Genomic DNA, 22,862 nt, shown 5'->3' with positions numbered 1-22,862 from the left:
TTGTTATAAATTATACTCTCGATATAAACATTATTTATAAAGATATTTATTATATAAATGGGGATCCAACAAAAAAAATTTGCTGGGTCAAAATTGCCTTTTAAATTTATTGTTTATTTTTGCTCAAAATTTTATTTGACTATAGCCCTAATCTTCTGATAAGCACCATCAAAATATAGCGGTTTTTTTTTAATAAATATTTTTAATTAATTTTTTAACCCGCATGACACTGGCAACGCGCAACGAGGCGAGGACTTTGACCGGGTCTGAATTAAGACTACCGGTAAGTGTTGGTGGTCGATCGGTTGTGAAAGCTACGCTGGGAAGCCCGTGTCACATCCAGGTAAATTCAATGGTTTTAACTGAGAAATTTCGTTTTGATACTTCCATTTCGTAATTGCAATCTGTGTGAACACCTTTTATCTTTTGGTATATGCTATCTGTTTAGCCATATTGGTGATATGTGAGCTTAACTTGTTAACATTTTATCACTTGTTCACGCTCATTCATTTTGTGCATTGGGCTTCATTACAGTCCGATGTATTATAAACGATGTAAGTAAACGTCAAGTGAGGGCAAGGCTACTCCTGAGTCCTACTCCTACTAGTCCTAGCATAAATATGCATGAGGTATTACCGTAAACCATCACGGTATTGACCTCATACCAGATTTAGCGCCAAAAAAGTACAATTTTTTACACGCATCATGCACAAGTACAAAATAAAAGAAAAGGAGAAAAATAAAATTTATTCTTGAAATAATCGCTGCATGGTCTGAGAATGATCATCATCCGCATGAATGCGGACAAATTTTGTCCTAAAAAATAAGTCATTTTTGCTGATTTTTTTTCTCATCGCCGCTCTGCATGTCTTGGGTTCCCCAATCGCGTGCTGGTGATGTGGAAAACGAATTCCGTGTAATAAAATAACCACAGCACGAAGCAATATTCCTTACATTTAGCGCTTGCGCGGTTACGTTTAATCGGTCTCCGCCTCATTTGAATTACCCGCCCGCGCCCCGCCCACGAATCAACGTTCTTTTTCCTTCTGATTGGATGTAAAAGACCCGCCATTCGCTTAACGTTACAAATTTGAGTGCGACGAGAGAGCATACTATTTTCCGTTTTTTTCAATACCAAAATTGTGATATTTCAGTCAAACCCTCTATTTTTAATGATTTTTTCACTTAAGTATTTCACTTAAGTATTTCACTTAAGTATAAGTCTTACTTAACTAAGAAAAATTATCAAAAAAGTCATATTTAAGGTACAAACTTGATTCTTTTCCTGAAATGTCCGTTCACGTTTCGTTTGCATGTGTATGGAACGCCATGTGTGCGTCACCTATGTGTAAAGTGCGTCACCTGTTTAAAGCCTGAAATTTCAGTGTTTTTGGTATCCATTTTTGTATGATTGACAGCTAGGGCGTCAGAGCCGAAGTTTGTTTCCTTTGTTCGGTAATAATTCCGAACCATACAGCTGAGTGTCGTATGAAATCGTTCGCCGTGTTTACGTCTGATTGTGACTGCGTATATGTTGTACTTTGAACTGGTTGTGGTCAGCGTTCGTAGTATTTCCATGGTTACGCGTTTGCGCGGCCTGGCTTGGGGGAACTGCCTGGCCTGGGGGAAATTGCCTGGCCTGGGGGAAACGGCAATATGATTTCGGCGTTTTGTAAAAACACACCAGGAACTAACTAAGCTCCGAAGGGTGCTCAACCGAGATTTGGTGGTCTCCATTCCTACATTAATTTCTTTGTCAAATAATAAGCACTTTGTCAAATAATTAAAGCACTCTGTCAAATAATTAAAGCACTCTGTCAAATAATTAAATGCAAATACAAGTCCGAAATGGAAAGTTGTAATATGACAATAAAATAACATATCAGTAATAGTTTCATAAATGAGAGGCAGGTTAGTATACTTGCTAACAAAACTGACAAATTTGATAAAAATGGTTAAATCTTGAGAGGATTTTGATCGTTTGACAGTATTATATAATTGAGTTTCCCAAATTATTTTCAGTAACAATGTTGCATTTTTTTTTTTTTGGGGGGGGGGGGGTAAAAAAAAATTAGTGGGGTTGGGGGCAGCTTTTTTTTTTTGGTAATTATTTTTTTAATATTTCTTTTTTGTATGTGTAGTATCATATTATTATCAATGTTATGCTTTCAGTCATCGCTTATTATATTCATAAATGTATATATATATCTCTCTCTCTTTCCGTCTCACTCTTTCGTCCCCCCTTCTCTCTCTCTCTCTTTTTCTCTCTTCCTCTCTTCCTCTCTTTCTCTCTCTTTATCATCACTCCAACTCTCCCTCCTCTACACCTCTCTCTTTCTCTGTCTTTTATTTAACAAAAATTTGAATTTGATCAATGACTTTTTAAATGCCTATCGGGGGTCTATGTTTGATTTTTGATTTATGTCATATTTTGTGTTATTTCAATTTAAATTGCAATTGTATGTTTGTGAAATGGATCGCAATTCAGCCATTGGCTGCGATGATTTTTCTAATAAGAACCATTTCTATTCTATTCTACTCTATGTATTCAAATATGTTATTCAGAGATGTCGGAGGGTATCATTAAATGTATAACTTATGTAAGTGCATACATCTTTGATGCGGTCATTCTTTTGATTATGATTTCACCCATCACCCATCGACCCCGGTTATCTTCCAAGGGCGGTGGGATTTTGCTTCTCTATAGATCCACGGCTCGCTGTACCTTGAACAACAACAATGATTTTGCATCTTTTGAATTACTGGATGTCACACTCAATCTGACACCTTCATCTGCTGTAAGGTTGTACTGTATTTATCGACCACCCCCGTCTGCCAATAATAATCTCTCCAACGGCACATTCTTGGATGAATTTCCAACTCTCCTTGAAGGTGCTGTTGTAGATGATCATTTTCCTCTATTATTGGGTGATTTCAACATACATGTTGATGATCCCAATGATAATTTTGCAAAATCTGTTATGACATGTGTTGATTCGTTAGGGTTCAAGCAACATGTTCGTGAACCAACCCATCGTGCAGGTCACACTCTAGATTTGATTTTCACAAGGAATTCGGATGATGTCTGCAACGTGAACTCGCTATCTTCCATGCCTTCCGACCATTGTGCACTTGTCACCACTGTCAATATCGCAAGGCCGAAGAATCCCAAGAAAGAGGTTTCCTTCAGGAAATATCGCAGCATTGACAAGGACTCTCTACGCAACTCTATTGACACAATGTTCCATTCACTTCCTGATCTATCTTGTCCATCTGCTTCCGCGGAGCATTACAACTCATCTTTGCGGACGTTGATTGATGAGCACGCTCCAATCCAGGTCAAGACTGTATCAATCAGACCTGATGCGCCATGGTTTACCGATGATATCCAGGAAGCCAAGAGGCGAAGGCGTCGTGCGGAACGTCGTTCGATCAAGTCTGGACTTTTTGTTGATAGAGAGCTGTACCGCCGTGAATGCGAGTCATATTATGAGTGCATCTTCAATGCGAAGTCAGCGTATCTCAAAGATCTCATCAAGAATGCTGACACTAAAGAACTGTTTCGTCTTGTGAAGACACTCTCAACGCCCACTCAATCTTCACCTCTTCCAGATCATTCTTCTGATAGTGAACTCGCCAACAGATTTGCTACATTCTTCAGGGAAAAAGTCGCCAAAGTTGTATCCTCTTTCCCTAATGTAGTACCAGCACCAGCTTCAAGATCTTTTGCTCCAGGCCCTCGTCATGAACTCTCTGATTTCTGCCTTGTATCCCTCTCACAAGTCAGGAAGCTCATCACTTCACTTCCTTCTAAACACTGTAAGCTAGATCCGATTCCTACCTGGCTTCTAAAGGAAGTCCTCGATGAACTCCTTCCTCACATAACCAAACTGTTCAATCTCTCGTTATCATCCGGAATAGTTCCAGAGTCTTTTAAGACTTCTCTGCTTCTTCCTCTCCTAAAGAAGCCGAGTCTCGACACGAATGGACTTAAGAACTACAGGCCCATCGCAAACCTGCCATTCCTTGGGAAGGTTTTGGAACGTATTGTGTCACTACAGCTGAAAGCCCACATTGACAATCTCGGTTTGTTTCCAATCCACCAATCTGCCTATCGGAATCATCATTCTACTGAGACTGCAACTGTCAAGGTCCTAAATGACCTACTTCTAGCTGTAGATAAGGGTAATGAAGCTGTCCTCATCTTGCTTGATTACACTGCCGCATTTGACACTATCAACCACGACCTGTTACTCCATCGCTTAGAGAACGACTTCTCCATCACCGGCACCGTACTTCAATGGATTCGCTCCTATCTCATGCACCGAACTCAGAAGGTGATCATCAATGACACCAACTCGGAATCATTTCCCCTCATCTGCGGCGTTCCTCAGGGTTCCGTGGTCGGCCCCCTCCTGTTTATTCTTTACACCAGCCCTCTCTCAAATGTTATTAACCTTCATCAGAATATTCAACACACTATGTATGCAGACGACACCCAGATTTATGTAACTCTTCACCCAAACAGCAGGACAGTAGCCGCGAACAAACTCACCAGTTGCCTCAATGAAATCAAAACCTGGTCTTTTCAAAACTGTCTCTGCCTTAATGATTCAAAATCTGAAATGATTCATATTACTTCTAAATTTCGGAACTCAGACCCCTTTCCTGATCTTGTTATGAGTGATGGCTCTCTCAGTTGTTGTGCTTCTGTGCGTGACCTTGGTTTAAATATTGACAGCAATCTTACTTTCAAACAACACATTAGTAATATTTGTAAGTCTGCTTCCTTTGGTATATATAAGATCAGTAGAATCAGGAGGCTACTTGACCGACCCACAACTTCAAAATTAGTCCATGCTTTTGTCTCGACCCATATCGATTACTGTAATTCTTCTCTTTCTGGCCTCCCTCAGTCACATCTAGTCCCACTTCAAAGGGTACAGAATAGCGCTGCTCGGCTTGTGACTCTCTCGCGTAAATCAGAGCACATAACTCCAATATTGAACTCACTACATTGGCTTAAAATTCACCACCGCATATCCTTCAAAATTCTTCTCCTGTGCTACAAAGCTATCAATGGCTTAGCCCCCTCTTACCTTTCCGATCTCATATCCTTACGTTCCCGTACGTCGTCACGAACACTTCGTTCATCTTCCACATTACTGTTAACACCTGGACCCCGCACTAACACCCGGTATGGTGACCGCGCCTTTTCAGTTATTGCCCCCGCTCTCTGGAACAAACTGCCCGCCTTTATTCACTGCGCCCCCTCTGTATCTCAATTCAAATCTCTACTCAAAACCTATCTTTTCAAATTGTAAATTGCAGTTGTGCGTCGGTCAATGGAGGTGCGCACCATATTTGTCTTTATTTAGTTGATTGCCACTGTTTTTCTTACCTTATCTATGTTACTTTTGTATTTTTGCTTTTTCTTCTAATTTAATTCTACGGGTTATAGTCTTCTCTTAATCAGAACACTGTGCGCTTAGAAACATCAGTATTAAGCGCCTAATAAATGTTATGTATTATTATTATTATTATTATTTTCCTGTTCAGTCCAATTTCATATTAGATCAGAGTGAGATGTGATGGAAAGGGGGTATGACATTGAGATAAATAATTAGAGAGAAAGAGAGAAGGAGAGAGAAAGAGAGAGAGCGGGGGGGGGGGGGGGGGGGGGGCCTTGTGTTGGATGTCAATTTTCAAAGCTCAAAAAAAAAACTATGCTCATTTTAAGAGGAAATTAAAGGAAAACCTAATACTTGACAGTCGGAGAAGTGAATGACATGTGATTGAAATTTGTATTCTTCTGCCGGTTCATACTTTTTCATTTTGTATATATTTATGTTTTCGTACGTTATAGAAATTCTACTAATTCATCATTATTTTCTTCTTCTTCCTCCTCCTCTTTTTCTTCTTCTCCTTCTTCCTTTTCTTCTTGTACTTATTATCATTTCTATCATCAGTTTAATGTTATTATTATTATCTTTAAAAGGTAATTCTTTTATTTTTCTTATCTGTCTGTAAATATGACTATTTTTACTTATTAATTTTATATATGTCTGTAAGGGACCCCACTGGAAATAAGCTCTTGTGGGTTATCCTGTTCAAGCTGACTTGTTGATTTGTTATTATTGTATATGTTGTATGTTCGAAGCTTGTCGAATAAAACTCAATCAATCAATACATACATATACCTCCACACTCAGGCGCGGATCCAGAATTTCTTAGGGGGGGGGGATTTGAAATTATGCAAGCCAAATATTGGTACGTAATGGTGACCCAGCAGTGGCGAAATGAGCAAAAACGTGTTATTGTTGATGTTGTTGTTGGTGTTTTTTTTGTTTTGTTTTTTTTTGAGGGGGGGGGGTAGAAACGATCAACGTAACGTAAATTAGCGTGGGGTCTAGGGTCGAAGCCCCGGCGGGGGTCAAGGGGAGGAGCACACAGAAGCTCAGGGAATATAGGCTTTTAATTACGGTCAGATGAGCACATTTTGACTCCTCATTATTTTGTGATAAAGGCAGGTCACTATTCTTTTTTCCTTATTTAGGAATTTGCCATTTCCCAACACTCATAAAAAAATCTAGGAAAATCATGTCATTTTAGTAATATTTGTAAATCACCGGTATCGAATTAGAAATAAACCACGTTTGAATTATATTTTGGGGGCATCTGTCACCCCCTTCCCCAAGCCCAACCCCCCCCCCCCCCCCCCATCAGTGCGACAGTGCCCCCCCCCCCCAATCTACACCTTAACTATCTTCTTTCTCTTTTTTTCTTTCCCTTTATCTCCTCTTTTTCCTTTCCCTCCTCTTTTTCCTTTCCCTTTCCTTCCTTCTCTCTTATTTTGTGATGGGGGGGGGGGGGGAGGGGGAGGTAACAGCTGGGAGGCAAGGCCCTTTTGCCGCCCGATCTCCTTTCCCCTTTTTCTTTTCTTCTTCCTCTTCTTTCTTTCCCTTTCTCTCCTCTTTCCCTTCTTTCTCTCTCTCTCTCTCTCTTTTTGCGGGAGGGGGGGGGGGGGGGCGGCAAAGTCTGTTCGCCCTGGATCCGCGCCTGTCCGCACTCATTGAGTCATCTCTTTTGCTTTGTACAACTAATACATTTCCTAATTATGAGCAGCACAGCTCATTACGACAATCGTGTCTAATGTTTATGAACTTGTTTTCCATTTTAATTGGTAAATTGATATTTAAATGTATTAATACATGTATGTATTTACATACATGTAGGAGCATCAGCTATCATGGCTTCAAGAAATCATGACACCCAGGTTGCGGGACGTGGACCCTGCTCCTGTGCAACCCACAAAATATGATAAAAATAACATATAATTATAGAATGTTGTACTGTAAAACATCATCATAAGAGAAAAGAGGTGGAGAGGAGGAGGGAGGGACAGAAAGTGTGAGAGAGAAACAGAGGGGATGAAGGAGAGACGAAGGGAGAAAGAGGAAGAGGCAGAGAGAGCAAAGAGAGAGAGAGAGATCGAGAGAGAGAGATACAGACAGAGAGACAGGGGGTGGGAGTGAAATAGAAATAGAGAGGAAAGACCAGAACTGAAGAAGAAAAGGAAAATCTGAAAGTAGCAAGTTCAGATAGAGAAAAGGGATGAGAGAGTGAGAGGAAGGATAAAAGTACATGCAACATCAAAATATGAATGAATGGAAGAACCTGCTGTGCCAATCATCATGACAATTAATATTGCACATAATTAATCTCCTCCATTAGATTATGATTTTCATTTCGCCAATGCTAATTATAACACCAATGACTAGACTGCATTCCTTGAGCTGGCGAGGCACGCGCAGTTGAACTTTCCATGAACTCAAATCATGCCGCAATGCGCATAACTTGGCTCGCTTTCCCACGGTCATTAAACTTGCCGGTATTATCCGAAACCTGAAAAACCTAACCGAGGAATCGTTCGGAAAACCGAGGAGTCGATCGGACGCCCGAACGGAAGAGCAAAGTAGCTGCCCAAGTCAAACTAAGGTCAAGCTGATTTACGCATCAATTTTCTGATTGGATCAGCGCCCGGGGGCGTTACTTGGGATTTTTTTTGCTAGATTGATCACCCAATGGGTGCTCGTAAACTCATTGTACATGGATAAACGATATATTTGCTTCGTGCACAGTTTACCGGTGAGTCGGCCATCTTCCCGAGGATTTATCGCTCATAACGTGAAAGTCTCTGTACAGAGTCAATGTGAAATGCATCAAGAAAAATCATTGCGGAATCCATTTTTTCGTATCGCAAAAGTGACAAACAGAGTTGACAAAAGACTTAACTCCTTTTCGTTGACAATCAGCCGTAGACGAAAGACTTCATGCATGGCTGATTGTCAACAAAACTGAGTTAAGTCTGTTGTCAATTCTGCATGTCGCTATGGCAGGCACCCAGTGAAAACTAATTTGTTTGATAAAATTATGGAAATGCAAGCACTACTTTAAACAAACAGAACTTTGTCATTCCATGCTCTTTTTTCCTGATTGAGATGTCATATGAAAGGGCAGAACCTCAACTTTCTAGAAATGTGATTTTCTCTTTGAAATTCAGATACCGTCCGCCAAATGACTTTTTGGTTTCCTCTCTTCAAATTCATTTTAATCACTCATGCGTAAAATATGCATCATGTGAGTTGCATCAAATGAAAGAGGAGGATCTACGCTTTCCAAATATGTGTCATTTAGTAATAATAAATGTGACTAAGTTATGATAAAACATCGATAGTTCTCGGTTTTGTTTTTCTGGGACGCACTGCACTATTTAAATGACAAAATCATCTTTGTTTTATCAAAATCGTTTCAGAGACAGCCGAAATATATCATGTCAAAACAGATTCTGCTCTTACATTATTTTTCTCTTTGACTTCTGTCGCCAGGAGAGATCCAGCACAGCAGACGACAAAATGACACAGGCGATGGATCTCTCTAAGAAACGAAAAAGAGATGCACCTATACCGGTCACAGTACCGGTTATAGCACCGGTTACAGCACAGGTAACCATTAAACGGGAGCCAGTGGAGGAAACTAGTGATGATGGTAAGTGAAGTCAGAAATTAATTCATATTTCAAATCAACTTTACTTTATACTTTTCAAATCAACTTTACCTTACTTTTCAATTATGAAAAAAAATAATGATGATGATGTATGATGATGATGATGATAAAGATATTAATAAAAGTAGCAACAACAACAACAACAGCAACAATAATGATAGTAATAGTGATAATGAAGATCATAACAATAATAATGAAGAACAAGTTGATACAGTAATTTTGAACGTCCCATTTACAATAAAATAGAGGTGTTACACAAGTCTGAATTTTAAATTGTAAATGTCTCTTTCATATACCTTCTACCTTGTACCTTGTGCCTTGTGTTCGTCTCTTCCGAAAGGTCCGCTAGGAACTATAATTGGAAGTATAACTTGACATGACGAGAGTATAGATTTGTGTATTTCTGGGGTTATGCTATTTGATTTAGTTTTGGGATTGCGGATTTGAAGACTGTGCTGGATTTGATGTCCACGTTTAGTTGAGGTAGGTCATTCCATAATTTTACAGCTTCAGGGAAGAAGGATTCTGCAAAGGGTGTTGATGAGCACTGAAAGGTAGTCAACTGTTTGTCATGTGTCCGCCTACTTCTTGATCCTTTCCTCTGGAGATAATCTCGTAGTGGAATATCTAGTTTTGCATTAATCATCTTGTGGAGTGTAGTTACCCTTTGGATTAGGCGTCTCCTGTCTACGTTGTCCCATTTCAGTGTTGTCAGCATTTTGGTCACACTGGACTGGGGAGTGAAGTCGCCCAACACGAACCTTGCTGCCCTTCGCTGCACTTTTTGCAGCAGATCCCTGTTTTTCTTGGTTCCGGGGTTCCATGCCAAGCTGGCGTATTCTAAGTGGGGTTGGACTATTTTCTTGAAGAGGTTTTCTTTCACAGTTCTTGAGCAGGAAGAAAAATTCCTTTTGAGGAAGTTGAGCATCTGTGTTGCTTTAGTTGCAGCATTGCTGGACTGCCTGTCCCATTTTAAGTTATTTTGGATGATAACTCCCAGGTACTTGTTCTCTTTGACTTCTTCAAGGGGGCTATCTTTCATCTGGTAGTTAGTCTTCCCGGGATTACGTTTTCTGGAAACCATCATTACTTTGCACTTTGATGAGTTTAATCTCATACCCCACTTGCTTGACCATTCTAGCAAATTGTTAAGGTCGGTCTGAAAGGAGACTTCGTCTTCTGGGTTAATGATAGGCCTGTAGATAATACAGTCGTCTGCAAACAGCCTTGGGGTTGATGTGACACACTGTATTATGTCGTTAATGTAGAGGATGAACAGATGTGGGCCGAGGACGGTCCCTTGCGGAACTCCACTGAGGACGGGCATCCATGGCGATGTTCTCCCATTCACTATGACCCTTTGGACACGGCCGGTTAAGAAGGACTTGATCCACGCAAGGGTTTCACCTCGTATACCGTAGAAACTTAACTTCTGAAGAAGGCGTCTGTGTGGGACTACATCAAAAGCTTTGCTGAAGTCCAGTATAGCTATGTCTGTAGTTTGGTACTTGTTATGATTTGAAGATGGGTCATGGAATGTAGATATCAGCTGAGTCTCACACGATCTTGATTTCCTGAAAGCGTGCTGTGCGTCGACCAAAATACTTCTTTGGGTCACATGTTTCATGATATGACTGTCTAGTATATGTTCTAGAACTTTACAGCAGACACATGTAAGCGAAATCGGTCGATGGTTACTTGGATCTGACTTAGAGCCTTTTTTGAAGATGGGTGATATGGTAGCTTGTTTCCAATCTTCAGGCAATTCACTGTCCTTCATGCTCTGTTGGTAAATGAGTTGAAGTACAGGTGCTATTTCTTTGGCTGCTAACTTCAATGCAGCATTGGGAATATTGTCTGGTCCAGCTGCCTTGTTGGTTTGGAGATTCTGTAAGAGTTTCTCCACTCCCTGTACGGTGATGTTCACATCTAATATGTCTTGATGGGGACTATTTAACAATGTTGGCAGTAGCGGGTCTTCCTGAGTGAAGACACTCTGGAACTGTTGTGCTAACACTTGGGCCTTTGAGCTGTCGTCAACTACAGTTACATTGTCAACCTTGAGTGCGTGGATACCAACATTATCTCTCTTGCGGAATTTGACGTACTTCCAGAACTTCCTTACGTCATGAGATATAGATAGCTCTGATATGTACTTTCTCCTTGCCTTACGTAGTTCCCTGTCTACTTCTTTCCGGACGGTCTTGAACTTGTCCCAATACTCTGGTTTAGTGCTGTTTTGTCTTGCTTTGATGTAGTAGCATTCCTTTCTTCTACAAAGCTGTTTGTGTTTCTGGGAAAACTATGGTGGTTGGAACTTTTTCCCTGTCCTTTTGCTGGGGACATGTTTGTTGATAAGAGCAGTGAGCAGATATGTAGTGTTTAATTTGCAGGTTTCTTGATTAATAATTCTATTTTCATGTGGAGTTGCCATTATACTTAAATATTCAAGGTTCAAGTCACCTGACTTGGAATCAAATTGTCCAGGGTTTGAATCCCAAATGTGACACTAACATCATTTTGCAAGAGATTTATCTATATTGCCACTCTTTAAAGCAGTTTTGAATTGAATTGAATTTATTTACCACTTTCATAAAAACATGCAAAATCAAAGAATACAGTAAAAAAAAAATAAAATAAATAAAATCTTACCCAGTGAAGTGAGTGAAGAATGAGTGCCTATAAGACTTGTTTGAAACCTTTGCGAATGATGCAAATTATGGCAGGGAGTGGAGATAATGCACATTTGTCTTACGTTTGAAGTCATGTGACCAATGGTGATAGTGACATTCTAAAGTGGCTCAAACGTGTGATGCAATGTGTGCAGTGTTTTATAAATGCAAGGAGAAGTTGCTATATCATATAACTTTTGGATCAGATTTGATTAGAATGCAATGAAGTGTTCACAATACATATATGTAAAGTATTATTTCATTATGTTTAGTAATATATAGTATGTTTAGAATTATATATTGTTTATTTTCTATAGTAATTTATACTACGTTTATTATGTCAACTTGTCAAGTAATATTATTTTACTGTTATGTTTATTATATTTAGTAATATCATTTGATTTTGTTTTGTGAAACATGTATATGTTTATTATGTTTAGTAATATATTTGTGTGTGTTTTACCTATACAGGCTACTTTACTAGTCTCGGGAGGGGGAGCGAGAAACATTATGCAAAGTCGTCCAGCCATGTCTTTCAGTACGCTACGCAACATCAGGGTATTCCTTTCAGTCCAAGCAGCCCTGTCTATCATCATCCAGTACCAAACAATAATATCGAGATCAAACAAGAGACGGTGACGGACGAAGATAGGTGCGAGGTGTGCTTCAAACCTTACGATAATGCAGAACATGCGAGGACTACTTTCCGTTATCAACTGCATGATCTGGAGTTGGTGCTGTGTATGAAATGCTGCGCGAGCATCGAGTCGAGGCAGCAGGAGGAGCACTTGGATTCTCGGAGCGATGACATGTCCACGGCTGAAGATGAGACGGACAGCGGGTCGCAGGATACAGGGAGCTCGGAACGACAAGAGAGGTATGAGCAGTTCCGTGAAGAGTATCAGGGAATTGGGAATCTAGATGGTGATGCGGATGGTACGGATGAGGAGAACGAGGGGGCGCTGAGCATCGAGGCTGACAGTGAGAGCAGCCAGTCGGAGCCATTCACAAGACCATACATTGCCGGTGGGTCGCAGTACATTGACGGGCATAGCAACCATCTGGGCCAGATCCAGAGTGTCTTCATGGGAGTGAGGCCCTACGAATGCAAAACCTGCGGGAAACGGTTCGCCCAGAAGAGCTGTCTTACGCGTCACACCAAGATCCACACCGGAGAGAGACTCCATCAATGCGACGAGTGCACCAAGTCTTTCACCCGCGCCAGCAATCTGCGGTCCCACATGCGGACGCACACCGGCGAGAAGTGCTTCCAGTGCCCCATCTGCCAGAAGCTCTTCGGTCAGAGTTCCTGGCTGAAGCGTCACATCCGCACCCACACGGGCGAGAAGGAGGTCAAGTGCCCGCTCTGCAGCAAGTGGGTCAGCTCCACGACCAGTCTTCAGTCCCATATGAGAACACACACGGGGGAGAAACCCTTCGCCTGCCTCATATGTGACAAGAGCTTCAGTGTCAAGTGCACCCTGACGGTTCATATGCGTATCCACACAGGCAACAAGCCATACGTGTGTGAGGTGTGTGGTGCTGCATTCATACAGGGGACCCAGCTGTCCACTCACATGCGGGTGCATACGGGTGAGAAGCCATACATGTGTGAGATCTGTCATCGGCAGTTCGGCAAGAAAGACAACCTCCTCACCCATGTCAAGGTATGCAATTCTTTCTCAAAATTCTATTGAAAAATAGAGTTAAAAAGATGATAATAGTAATAATATATATGATTGGATCTATAAAGCGATTTATAAAGTGCCTTTTCTAAAGGATACAAGGCGCTGTCTTTTAGACTATCAACAATTTAAGAGGAGTTGTACAGGTATGTTTCCAGGATAAGTTTTTTCCTGTTTGTATTCAAACAAACTTAATATGAAGACTGACTTCCCCTGCAGTAGAAGTTCTGGGCCCAGTATTACAAAGAGTTGATATCAATCACAACTTCAATCGCAAGTATGTACATAAGAGATAGGAGACTGCACACATGTACTTGAGATTGAATCGGATTAATTGCAACTCTGTGTAAGACAGGGCCCAGAACTGATCATAAGCTTCTCACCATTATATAACACATATAGGGATCTTAAAGGGGAAATTGCATTAAAAAGTTGGTGCTCTTCTGGGTTGAAGTTTTCTCATAAATGAAATAGATTTGTCAACTGCTATATTTTAGTATTTTTAAATGAACTAATTACAATTGTTCCCCTGTTACATATTTTTCACCAAATATAATTTCCATCTTCTCGGCTATAATTTTTCCTCATTGAAAAGTAAATGTTTTGTTATTGATTTAAAAAGCCTTTTCAACTAAAACTTGATGCATGATACATGTACAACTTCCACTAGTACGTCACATTTTCAAGAAAATGGTTGCGTCCATGTCATGCTAAAAGGCAACACATCATGCCAAGAATATCTTCATTTATATAACTCTCGTACATTTCCGTAAGGAATACATCTCATTTACTCTTATGTCTTATTCTTTGGGGTGAGGTACTGAGGTTTCCTTTAAAGCTTATCTGCCATAGTTTACAGGAGGGATTAGACCGCCCTGCAAGGTCACTGGACAGGTGGTTATCTCATCAACTCAGCTCTCAGTTAACATAAGAAAAAGAGCATCATGGGGGACCAATGGTCACCGATTAGGCATTGTTTGTTATATAGAGGGCGCAAGTAGCTACAAGTAGTGCAGTGAGCCTTTAAGGGAAAATTGTTGTTGTTGTTGTGTGCTTTTTTGAGGGGGGGGGGGCAATTTGGATCTTTTTAACTGACCTGTTTCTCTAATTCTTTTTCTTTTATTACAACCAACTTAAAGCTGATCCGGGGCTCTGGTATGGGCATCGTATGTTGAGAGAACATGGCTATAATTCATTCTGGATTGTTAATCATGCAGTAGATTGAATGTTTGAACCAGTAAAATAAAAATTAAAAAACTCACAAAAACTTGCTGGAAATCATCTTCAACTATAACTAAAATCTTTAATTTGCACATAGTGACCTGTGTTAAGCACACAGGCCTGAGTTCACAAGGGAGGTGTAAATTACACCCATGGTTTAAATCCTCATTTACATTACCCATGGTTTAAAATTAGCACAATTTAAGTTTTGTATCTTGCTTTGCGCGCCTCTAATATCGGACTTCTGAATGTGTCACACTTATTGTAGGTTAATTTTAGACCATGGGTTATGTAAATGAAGATTAAAACCATATGTTATATTTAAACCTTCTGGTGTTTCACGAAGATCCTAAGTGAACTAAGTTTGACCTGACAATTATGACAAAGCCGTTAGCATCTATGAAAATATTTTGTAAAAATTTAGAAGGCATAAAATGTTGATTCAAGTCATTCATATTTTCTATAAACAAGGAGATTTCATGTTCTTGATGAGAAATTCATAAAAATTCTAAAATATTGAATTTTCATTTTTGAATATATTTTATTTTAAGAATACAAATGGCTCTCCATAATTTTTTAAATCCAACTTAGAGTTGAGTTTGACTTAGGATCTTTGTGAAACACCACCCAGGATGGGACTTCCCCTTGAACCTAACATGTTGGTCATGATGTTTTCTCCTTCCCATTGGAGCAGATTCACACTGAAGGGCAGAACTTTGACTGCAAGTTCTGCAACCTACGTTTCAACAACTCTGAGGAGCTCAAGACCCATACTCTCATCCATATAGAAGAGAGACCATTCCAGTGTGAAGTGTGCAGCAAAGCCTTCAAGAGAAAGGACAACCTTAAAGAACACATTAAGGTAATTTAAGGCATAAGTCTTTGTTAAAGGGACAGTCCAGTTCTTGTTTAAGACAGCAAATGCTGTCAAAGTGCATGGTTATTGCTCTCTTTCTTATCTATGCCCTTTTAGGACCAGCCCTCTTTGATCGATTTTAATCAAACAAAGATGATTTTGTTATATAAATTGTATGCTCTTTCAATTTTACACTCAGTTTTTCATTATCTCACAAAAAATTATTTTGTGTAGTGCCCTCTATTCCAAAACTCAACTATTCCTTTAACCAGTTGACTACCACATTCTCTAATTCCCATAGACTTAATAGAGGAACTACCTGGCTCCCGCAGGCAATGGGTTAGGTGCCTATTACAAATAATTGTATTTCATTAATCACAATGCGAATCGCATGTATTACGTGTTGTTAGGTAGGACAAGCCATGTTAGCCATCTTCTGACGGTTGCTTCCTAGTCTGCGAATTTTTGCTTTGCAGCAATAAATATCCCATAAATATTTGACTTAAAGATAAAGACCAGTTATGGTCCTGCGATTGCATTGTGAAAGAAACGTTGTGGAATGGATCAGAAAAGGTTGATCATTTACATGTAGCATATAAGTATTGGTGTGTACTGCAAGGTTCTGGAATCATCAAAATGATAAGAAATTTGGCCCAGTCTTTGTAAAGTTACAAGCACTGTACACAGAAAGATGTATATGGGACTACGCACACGTGCGTTTATCTCTCACAGTCCAATAGATAAACTAATTTACCAAATATATCAATTAGTAGGCGGTTTCCCGGCAAAATTTGTATCATCATGTATTAGTCAAAACATATTCTTTCACATGATTGGTAATAAGAGCTTCCATTTCATTTTTTGAAATTGGGGCGTTTCCAATACTGGTCTTTACCTTTAAACCATTAGTTGTGAATACGCTCTAACTCGAACCAACTGGCCATGATTGAGTTACACAACCTTTCACCGACCATGTCTTACTCAGCGTAACTTCTGGAAGCAGTGGCGCCCGCACCCGCACTACTCGACCTCAACCCAGATTCTGCATCTAAACACGGCAAAACGCAATTTTCACTTTCGATTGTAAACAAACAACCCTTTTGAAAGATACGTTGAGTGCCAAGTGAGAGCATCCACACTGTTAAACTTACGCTACCCTCTAGTTGTGTTAACGTGTAACTCCTGGGGAAATCCAGGAGTAAATCAGTCGGCGTAGTTATCGTACCATATTTATGCCGACTAACTCTAAACATTTCGTGATTTCCTCCCTGTATTTGTGAAGATCCAATTGTATGTATGGACTCGTAAACCTGTTTGGTCACCTCTTCTTTCACTGCGTCGATGATCGCTTGGATGAGACGTGAATGTGTTTCTTCGCTGATCGCTTTGTCCACTTGAGAGCGAATGGTATTTATCAATTGGGGGTCATTCATTATGTCCTCAGTTGAGGGACCACCTGAACTGGCGGGAGAGTTATAGGCGGAGTCTCTCGGCCGAGCTCCTGGTGAATGTCTGGGCAGATCCCGTGCTCCAGACTCCTTCTTTGGCGGTGGCTCCATGACTTCAAGGTTCTCCTTCTCATTCAGAGTTTGAGAGCGCATTTTCATTTTTGGAGTAGTTGGACACTCATTGTAGTTCACAGTCACATTTGCTTCTCAGCAATTTTTGAGAAAGATTTCCAAAGCAGTTTTTTACACACTTGAATCAAGCTAAAACAGGTACATTCAGTTCATGCAATATAATCAATAACAGCTAGAAAAGTGCAATAGTTTTGACGCCATTGAATCTTATAGTAAAGGTGAATTTTTGATTGTTTCTTTTCATATACCTCATAGCAATTCAAAAGAATAATCCATTCTCTATAAACAGGTATGTTTAATCTTACATTGTCAACAATACTTTGTTAAAATGATGACCTTTAAATCTGTGTGTCTTTGTATAAGACTATGATGATACATTTTAAATTACTCTTTGGACAATGAACTTGTATGGATTACCTTCATGCGGCAAAATGAGATCAATAAAATATCTTTTGGCAAGACATTAGTCTACATTTGCCACTATCCAGCCAGATGAATTAAATGGGTACCCGGTAGGATGAAATTCCTTGAATACTTAATAGCGCATTATTATGGCAGCTCAGGTACAGCCGGGGTAATAATATGACCAACAGATTTTTTTTCAGGACTACACACGCACTCAAGAAAAAAAGATTACTGACAGTCCTTTTCAGGACTCCTCAATCCTCCCTCTCTCTCACATGGTGCAACCGTAAGCCTACTGTATAATAATAATAACTTTTACTTATATAGCGCTTTTCATAAGACATTTATATCAAAGCGCTTTACAATATTGATACAATTAAAACTAAACAGAGTAATGACAAAAGAACAAATATAAAGTGAAATTATGAAATATGTATGTATGTATATCTATATCACAGCCGATACTTATAAGCAGCATCTAATTATTCTAATATGATACCTTGTATTAAGTGCAGTAGAGTATATTCATATAGTAGCTGTGCTATATAAATTGACATATTATTGTTATGATGAATTGATAAATTTACTTGATAAAATGCTTTATTCTATCAAGGTTCACACCAAAGAGAAGCCTTTTAGCTGTGAGGTTTGCAAAGAGGCCTTCTCCAACGGCAGCCATCTTAAGGTCCACATGCGACGTCACACGGGGGACAAGCCCTACTCCTGTGAGCTCTGCGGGAAGTGCTTCACCCAGAGCAGTAGCTTGAAGACCCACTACCTGATCCACACCGGTGAGAAACCTTACTCCTGTACTATCTGCCATGCACTCTTTACCCGCAACGCCAGCGTCAAGAAGCACATGAAGAGAGCCCACAATGCCGACATGCCGGGACCAGAGGAGGCGTCTGAATGAGTGGGCCTCAGAGCAGTAGCTTAAAGACCCACTACCTGATCCACACCAGTGAGAAACCTTATTCCTGGGGTGCGTTTCACAAAACTTGTCATTGAACAAAGGCTTTGTGAAACGGGTCCCTGTACTATCTGCCAGACACTCTTCACCCGCAACGCACTCTTCAAACACAATGCCACCATGCCGGGACCGGACGATGCGTCTGAGTGAGCAGCCCTCGAGGAACCACTGGGAGGGAGTGAGTCAGCGGAGGTTTGGTACAGTCAAACCTGCTTTAGTGACCACCTGTCTACAAAGACCGCCTGTCTATAAAGACCACATGTTTTGTTTCCCTTGAAAATTGTTTCTCATTGAAACATGTACTATTAAAGGAACCTGTCTACAAAGACCACTTTTTAAGTATCCCTTGGGTGGTCGCTATAGACAGGTTTGACTGTAGTTATTGGTCTCACCATCCGAATTTCGTTTTGTATTTTCTTGATATGCACACGGGCCTTTGTATGTGTAGATATGATGAGGTGTATTTTATACGTATTTATGTCTTTTCAAAATGATTAACTAAATTGATTCAGATGTTTTTCTCTGTGAACGATTGACTGATTGTAACTTAGAATCAACCAGTTAATTTGTTTGTTAAATAGATAAACCCACAATTATGAGGGAAATTTATGCATACCTGTTGTAAACAATATGAAAAATTATATGTCTGTTCATGTAGTTGCCATCTTATAAGTGTATAATGAAATCTATTTGAAAATATATTCATTTTAAAACTTTTCTAGCTGGTTTTGGGAAATTTCGGATTTTGTAAATAAGCAGTCTTTTCGAATATTGGGTTATTATGATTATTATGGAAATACCCCCTCCCCACCCCCCAACCAAAATCTAAATGTGGAAAATTCTGATGTATTTATATTAAAATATTAAAACTCTATTGTAAGAAAGAATTAATATTTGACAATATTTAAAGAGTTTGCTATTATGGGAAGGGGGAAGAGTTCTTCATCTTAAATGTATATAGATTGTTGCAATTATTGGCTTGTATTCTTAAAAACAGAAGAGTGTTAATCTGGCTCATTGATTATTTATAGAGTATCAGGTTTTTAGCCTTCCATTCCCGAAAATTATTTAGTCATGGAATGAAAACTTTTGTTTGTTCATTGAATTACAACAAACAAGCAAAAGAACATCCATTGAAATAGATTCAACTATGTTAGTTGGGATTTAACTGCTATGAAATTAATCACCTTTCAAGAATACCGGCCCTTGATTTCTATAAAACCTCTGTAAATGATGAAGGGCAAAAGTATTTTAAGATTGTAAATATATTCTCCATCTTGAAAGGATTAAATAATGTTGGATTCTGTAATATTTTGAATTCAATCAGTTTTAATATTCCCTTTAATGAATGTATCACACCTGTGTGATTGAGTGATTGTACTTTGGACTATTTGCTTTTCTACCAGTTCTTTATTTCCAGGCTACAACAAACATGGCCACCTGTTTACAAATGGGTTTTGAAAGAAATTGCAATGAAATTAGATGCATGTCTGTACATTCTCCTTTGAAGTATGAAATGTGAATATGAATATTACCAGTAGATGGAAATTAATTTAATTTTGGGTTATTTAGTCTTTTAAGAAAGTTCTGCATGTGATCAGGAAGACATTACATATAGGTTTGGAGCCAGAAGGTTATTTATTAATTCTCTATACAGTGTTAGTATCGGTAGTAATGCCTGGTAGTTGAAGGAGGCGCGGTAGAGCAGTGGTCTCGTAATCCGGTGACCCGGGTTCGAAACCAAGGCGATGCGCTAGTGCCCTTTAGTAAGGCATTAATCCTCATTACCAGGTCCCTCGGAGAGGACCTATAGCCATCGGTCCTCTGGTTGCTCACTAACAAGCATTTATGCTTTCTTAGCAGTCAGGTAAAATAACCACCACTACAATATACTACATGTAAGTACATGTACATGATTGCAGATGTTGTTATAAAAAATCTTGACTTAACAAGAACATGGAGCCTGCACTGTTTTTATGCAACCTTTGGGAGCTTTTTTTCAGGAATTTCAGGTTCTGTATTTTTTGTAGAACGCTCAGTCCCGTTTGTGAATTCTTTAAAGATGTAAATATGCAATATCCAATATTATTAAGGGATTTTAATCTGTTGTCATAGAATTCTAAATTAATTATGATTAGAAAATTGTAAATAATGTTGATTTTTTGTATAGAAATTACCATTGCTAATTCAATGTTTTAATCTACATCATAGCCCCCTGTTTATAATGGCCAGTTTTGTATTTCCTTTCAAGGGTAATCATGTACCGTAGTTTTAAACCTGTACAGAAAGGTTCAAACCAGTTTAACCTAAACCTAAAATATTAGGTGCCCATATGTTCCGGGACTTGTGTTGCGCCCAGTCTAAAATCACAACAAGTGATTATTTTGTCCGTCTAGATAAACCCCAATTGTCCACAAAGGCCAATATTTTTTTGTGTAAATTTGCCAAATTTGAATGAGTTTGTTTAATTTGAGTGATTTTATCGCTTGAAAATATGAATCACATTGCACAAATAGTTTGATAATAGTGTTCAGGTTCTTGTTTGAGTAATGTAAGAAGTAAGTACTGGGCCTTTTGCAAATAGTGTTATTTCTTATTTTCTTTCTAAGTAATCTCTTCCGTTTGCTATTATCTGTTATGTGTGTGTGCATTGAGGATCAGTATCTATAGGATCCATATTACTGTTGGTTATCAAGTGGGTATGTAATTGTGAAATCTTAGGTGATGGTGTTTGGGATTTTTGTAGAATTATGTTTTCTACTTCTAGGTGAGGTGTAATCTCTATAGTAATATATATTTGTTTATCTATTACAGTCAAACCTGCTTTAGTGACCACCTGTCTGCAAAGACCACATTTGTTGTTTCCTTTGAAAATGGTTTCTCATTGAATCATGTACTAAAGGAACCTGTCTACAAGGGCCACTTTTGTGTTTCCCTTGGGTGGTTGCTATAGACAGGTTTGACTGTATTTCATAATATGTTATAGGGATCCTTTTCTATTTTACCTTTGGATATGCTAAATTAACATAAAAGTGTATATGAGCCTGGTTCTGATTTATGTGGCGTTTTGTAATTTTCTGTTGTATTGTTTCCCGGTAAGATTGCTATAGGTCTGGGTTTTTTTTTTCTGTTGCACTTTTGGATATCTAAAAACTCCCAATATTATCAAGTGAATATGTACTATGGTTTGGTATGGCATTGTGTTGACCATCATTCTCCATTTACATTATGGTATTGTTGTTATTTATTGGTTGAATCATATTTTTTGTAGATTTTTGGAGTATTGTTTGTTGCAGGTGAGCTGAATTCATGTTTGTTGTCTGTTACGTAATATCTTCGTGTTTTGAGGATCAGTTTCTGTTGTTCTATTTGGATAGTTAAAAATTCCAAATTCTATGTTGTCATTTTGTGTAATTCAGACTTTTGGGGCAATTTGTGGATTTCTATAGTTCTTTAGTTTCCATGTAAAGTAGTAATTCTTGTTTGTTAGTATCTGTTATGTACATCATTTTGTGTGTGTTATAAGGATCAACTTCTTTTTTGCTTTTTTGATATCTAAAAATCCCATTTACTTTTAGCCAAATCCAAGATATTTGATTTCTTTTTTTTCATTCCTTGTATTACCATGTACTGTAACATGTGTTCTTATCCAAGCCAAGCCTCATGGCAGCACATTTAAAGGGAAATCCAACCTTTATAGCAAACTATTATAGAGGGATGCAGAAAAATCAGAAAAGTAGACTGGTGAAAGTTTGAATGAAATTGGACCAAAACAATGATAAACTAATGAATTTTGTAAAGTTGTAATTACTATACATGTAGATATGGGTTCCTTAAAATTAACTGTATCAGTCATGTCTCTGCCATGCAGTGTCGGACAACTTTTCAATTTGTTTTAACACTCAAAATACATAAAAGTTCAATAAAAAAAATTTTGACTCTAGGAAGGTCTATTCTCTTGAGAGGACCTATAACAATAATCTATCCATAATATATTTTGAGTAATGCCCCAAGGGAGAAGGCACTTAGGACAAAAATGAGAAATGAATTATGTTTTTGTACACAACAAACCCGAGAGTTATCTGCAACCACGTCACAATCCACCAATCAAATTGCCAATTTGAGATTGGCATATACTTTAATATTGATCTCATACGTTAAACATTCATAACTTTCTTATTATTGGTCCAGTTTATTTCAAATTTTTGCCATGCTATTTATCCTATTTGTTTACTTTCATACAAATGAAATTAATTCAAGGGTTGGATTACACTTTAACATTTGACTTGAAACTTATGTTTTTTCCTTTTACATTCCTGTGATGCTTAGCTCATATTATTCATTATATTCTAAAGAGTAAGTGTGCTAAAAATCTCATCAAAATTTGAGCAAGAACAATGTAATTTT

General features: G+C 38.7%; 1 protein-coding gene across 1 annotated transcript; it reads left to right on the top strand.

The window, feature by feature from the left end:
• Nucleotides 1–326: 326 nt before the first annotated feature.
• Nucleotides 327–19,196, top strand: SpZ12-1 (DNA-binding protein with twelve Zn fingers; the record flags this gene model as incomplete). Its single annotated transcript, NM_214616.1, is given in 8 exon segments — nt 327–343; nt 8,889–9,048; nt 12,210–12,787; nt 12,789–12,827; nt 12,829–12,852; nt 12,854–13,405; nt 15,339–15,506; nt 18,099–19,196. Coding segments are annotated over 7 exon segments (1,782 nt in total). The 5' UTR covers nt 327–343; nt 8,889–8,927.
• Between the last annotated feature and the right edge of the window lie 3,666 nt (nt 19,197–22,862).

Source organism: Strongylocentrotus purpuratus, unplaced genomic scaffold, assembly GCF_000002235.5.
Source record: "Strongylocentrotus purpuratus isolate Spur 01 unplaced genomic scaffold, Spur_5.0 spur5_scaffold_17, whole genome shotgun sequence".
In the NCBI taxonomy this organism is placed as follows: domain Eukaryota; kingdom Metazoa; phylum Echinodermata; class Echinoidea; order Camarodonta; family Strongylocentrotidae; genus Strongylocentrotus; species Strongylocentrotus purpuratus.
Note: the sequence above shows the minus strand (reverse complement) of the source record. Positions and strands in the feature narration are given on the sequence as shown.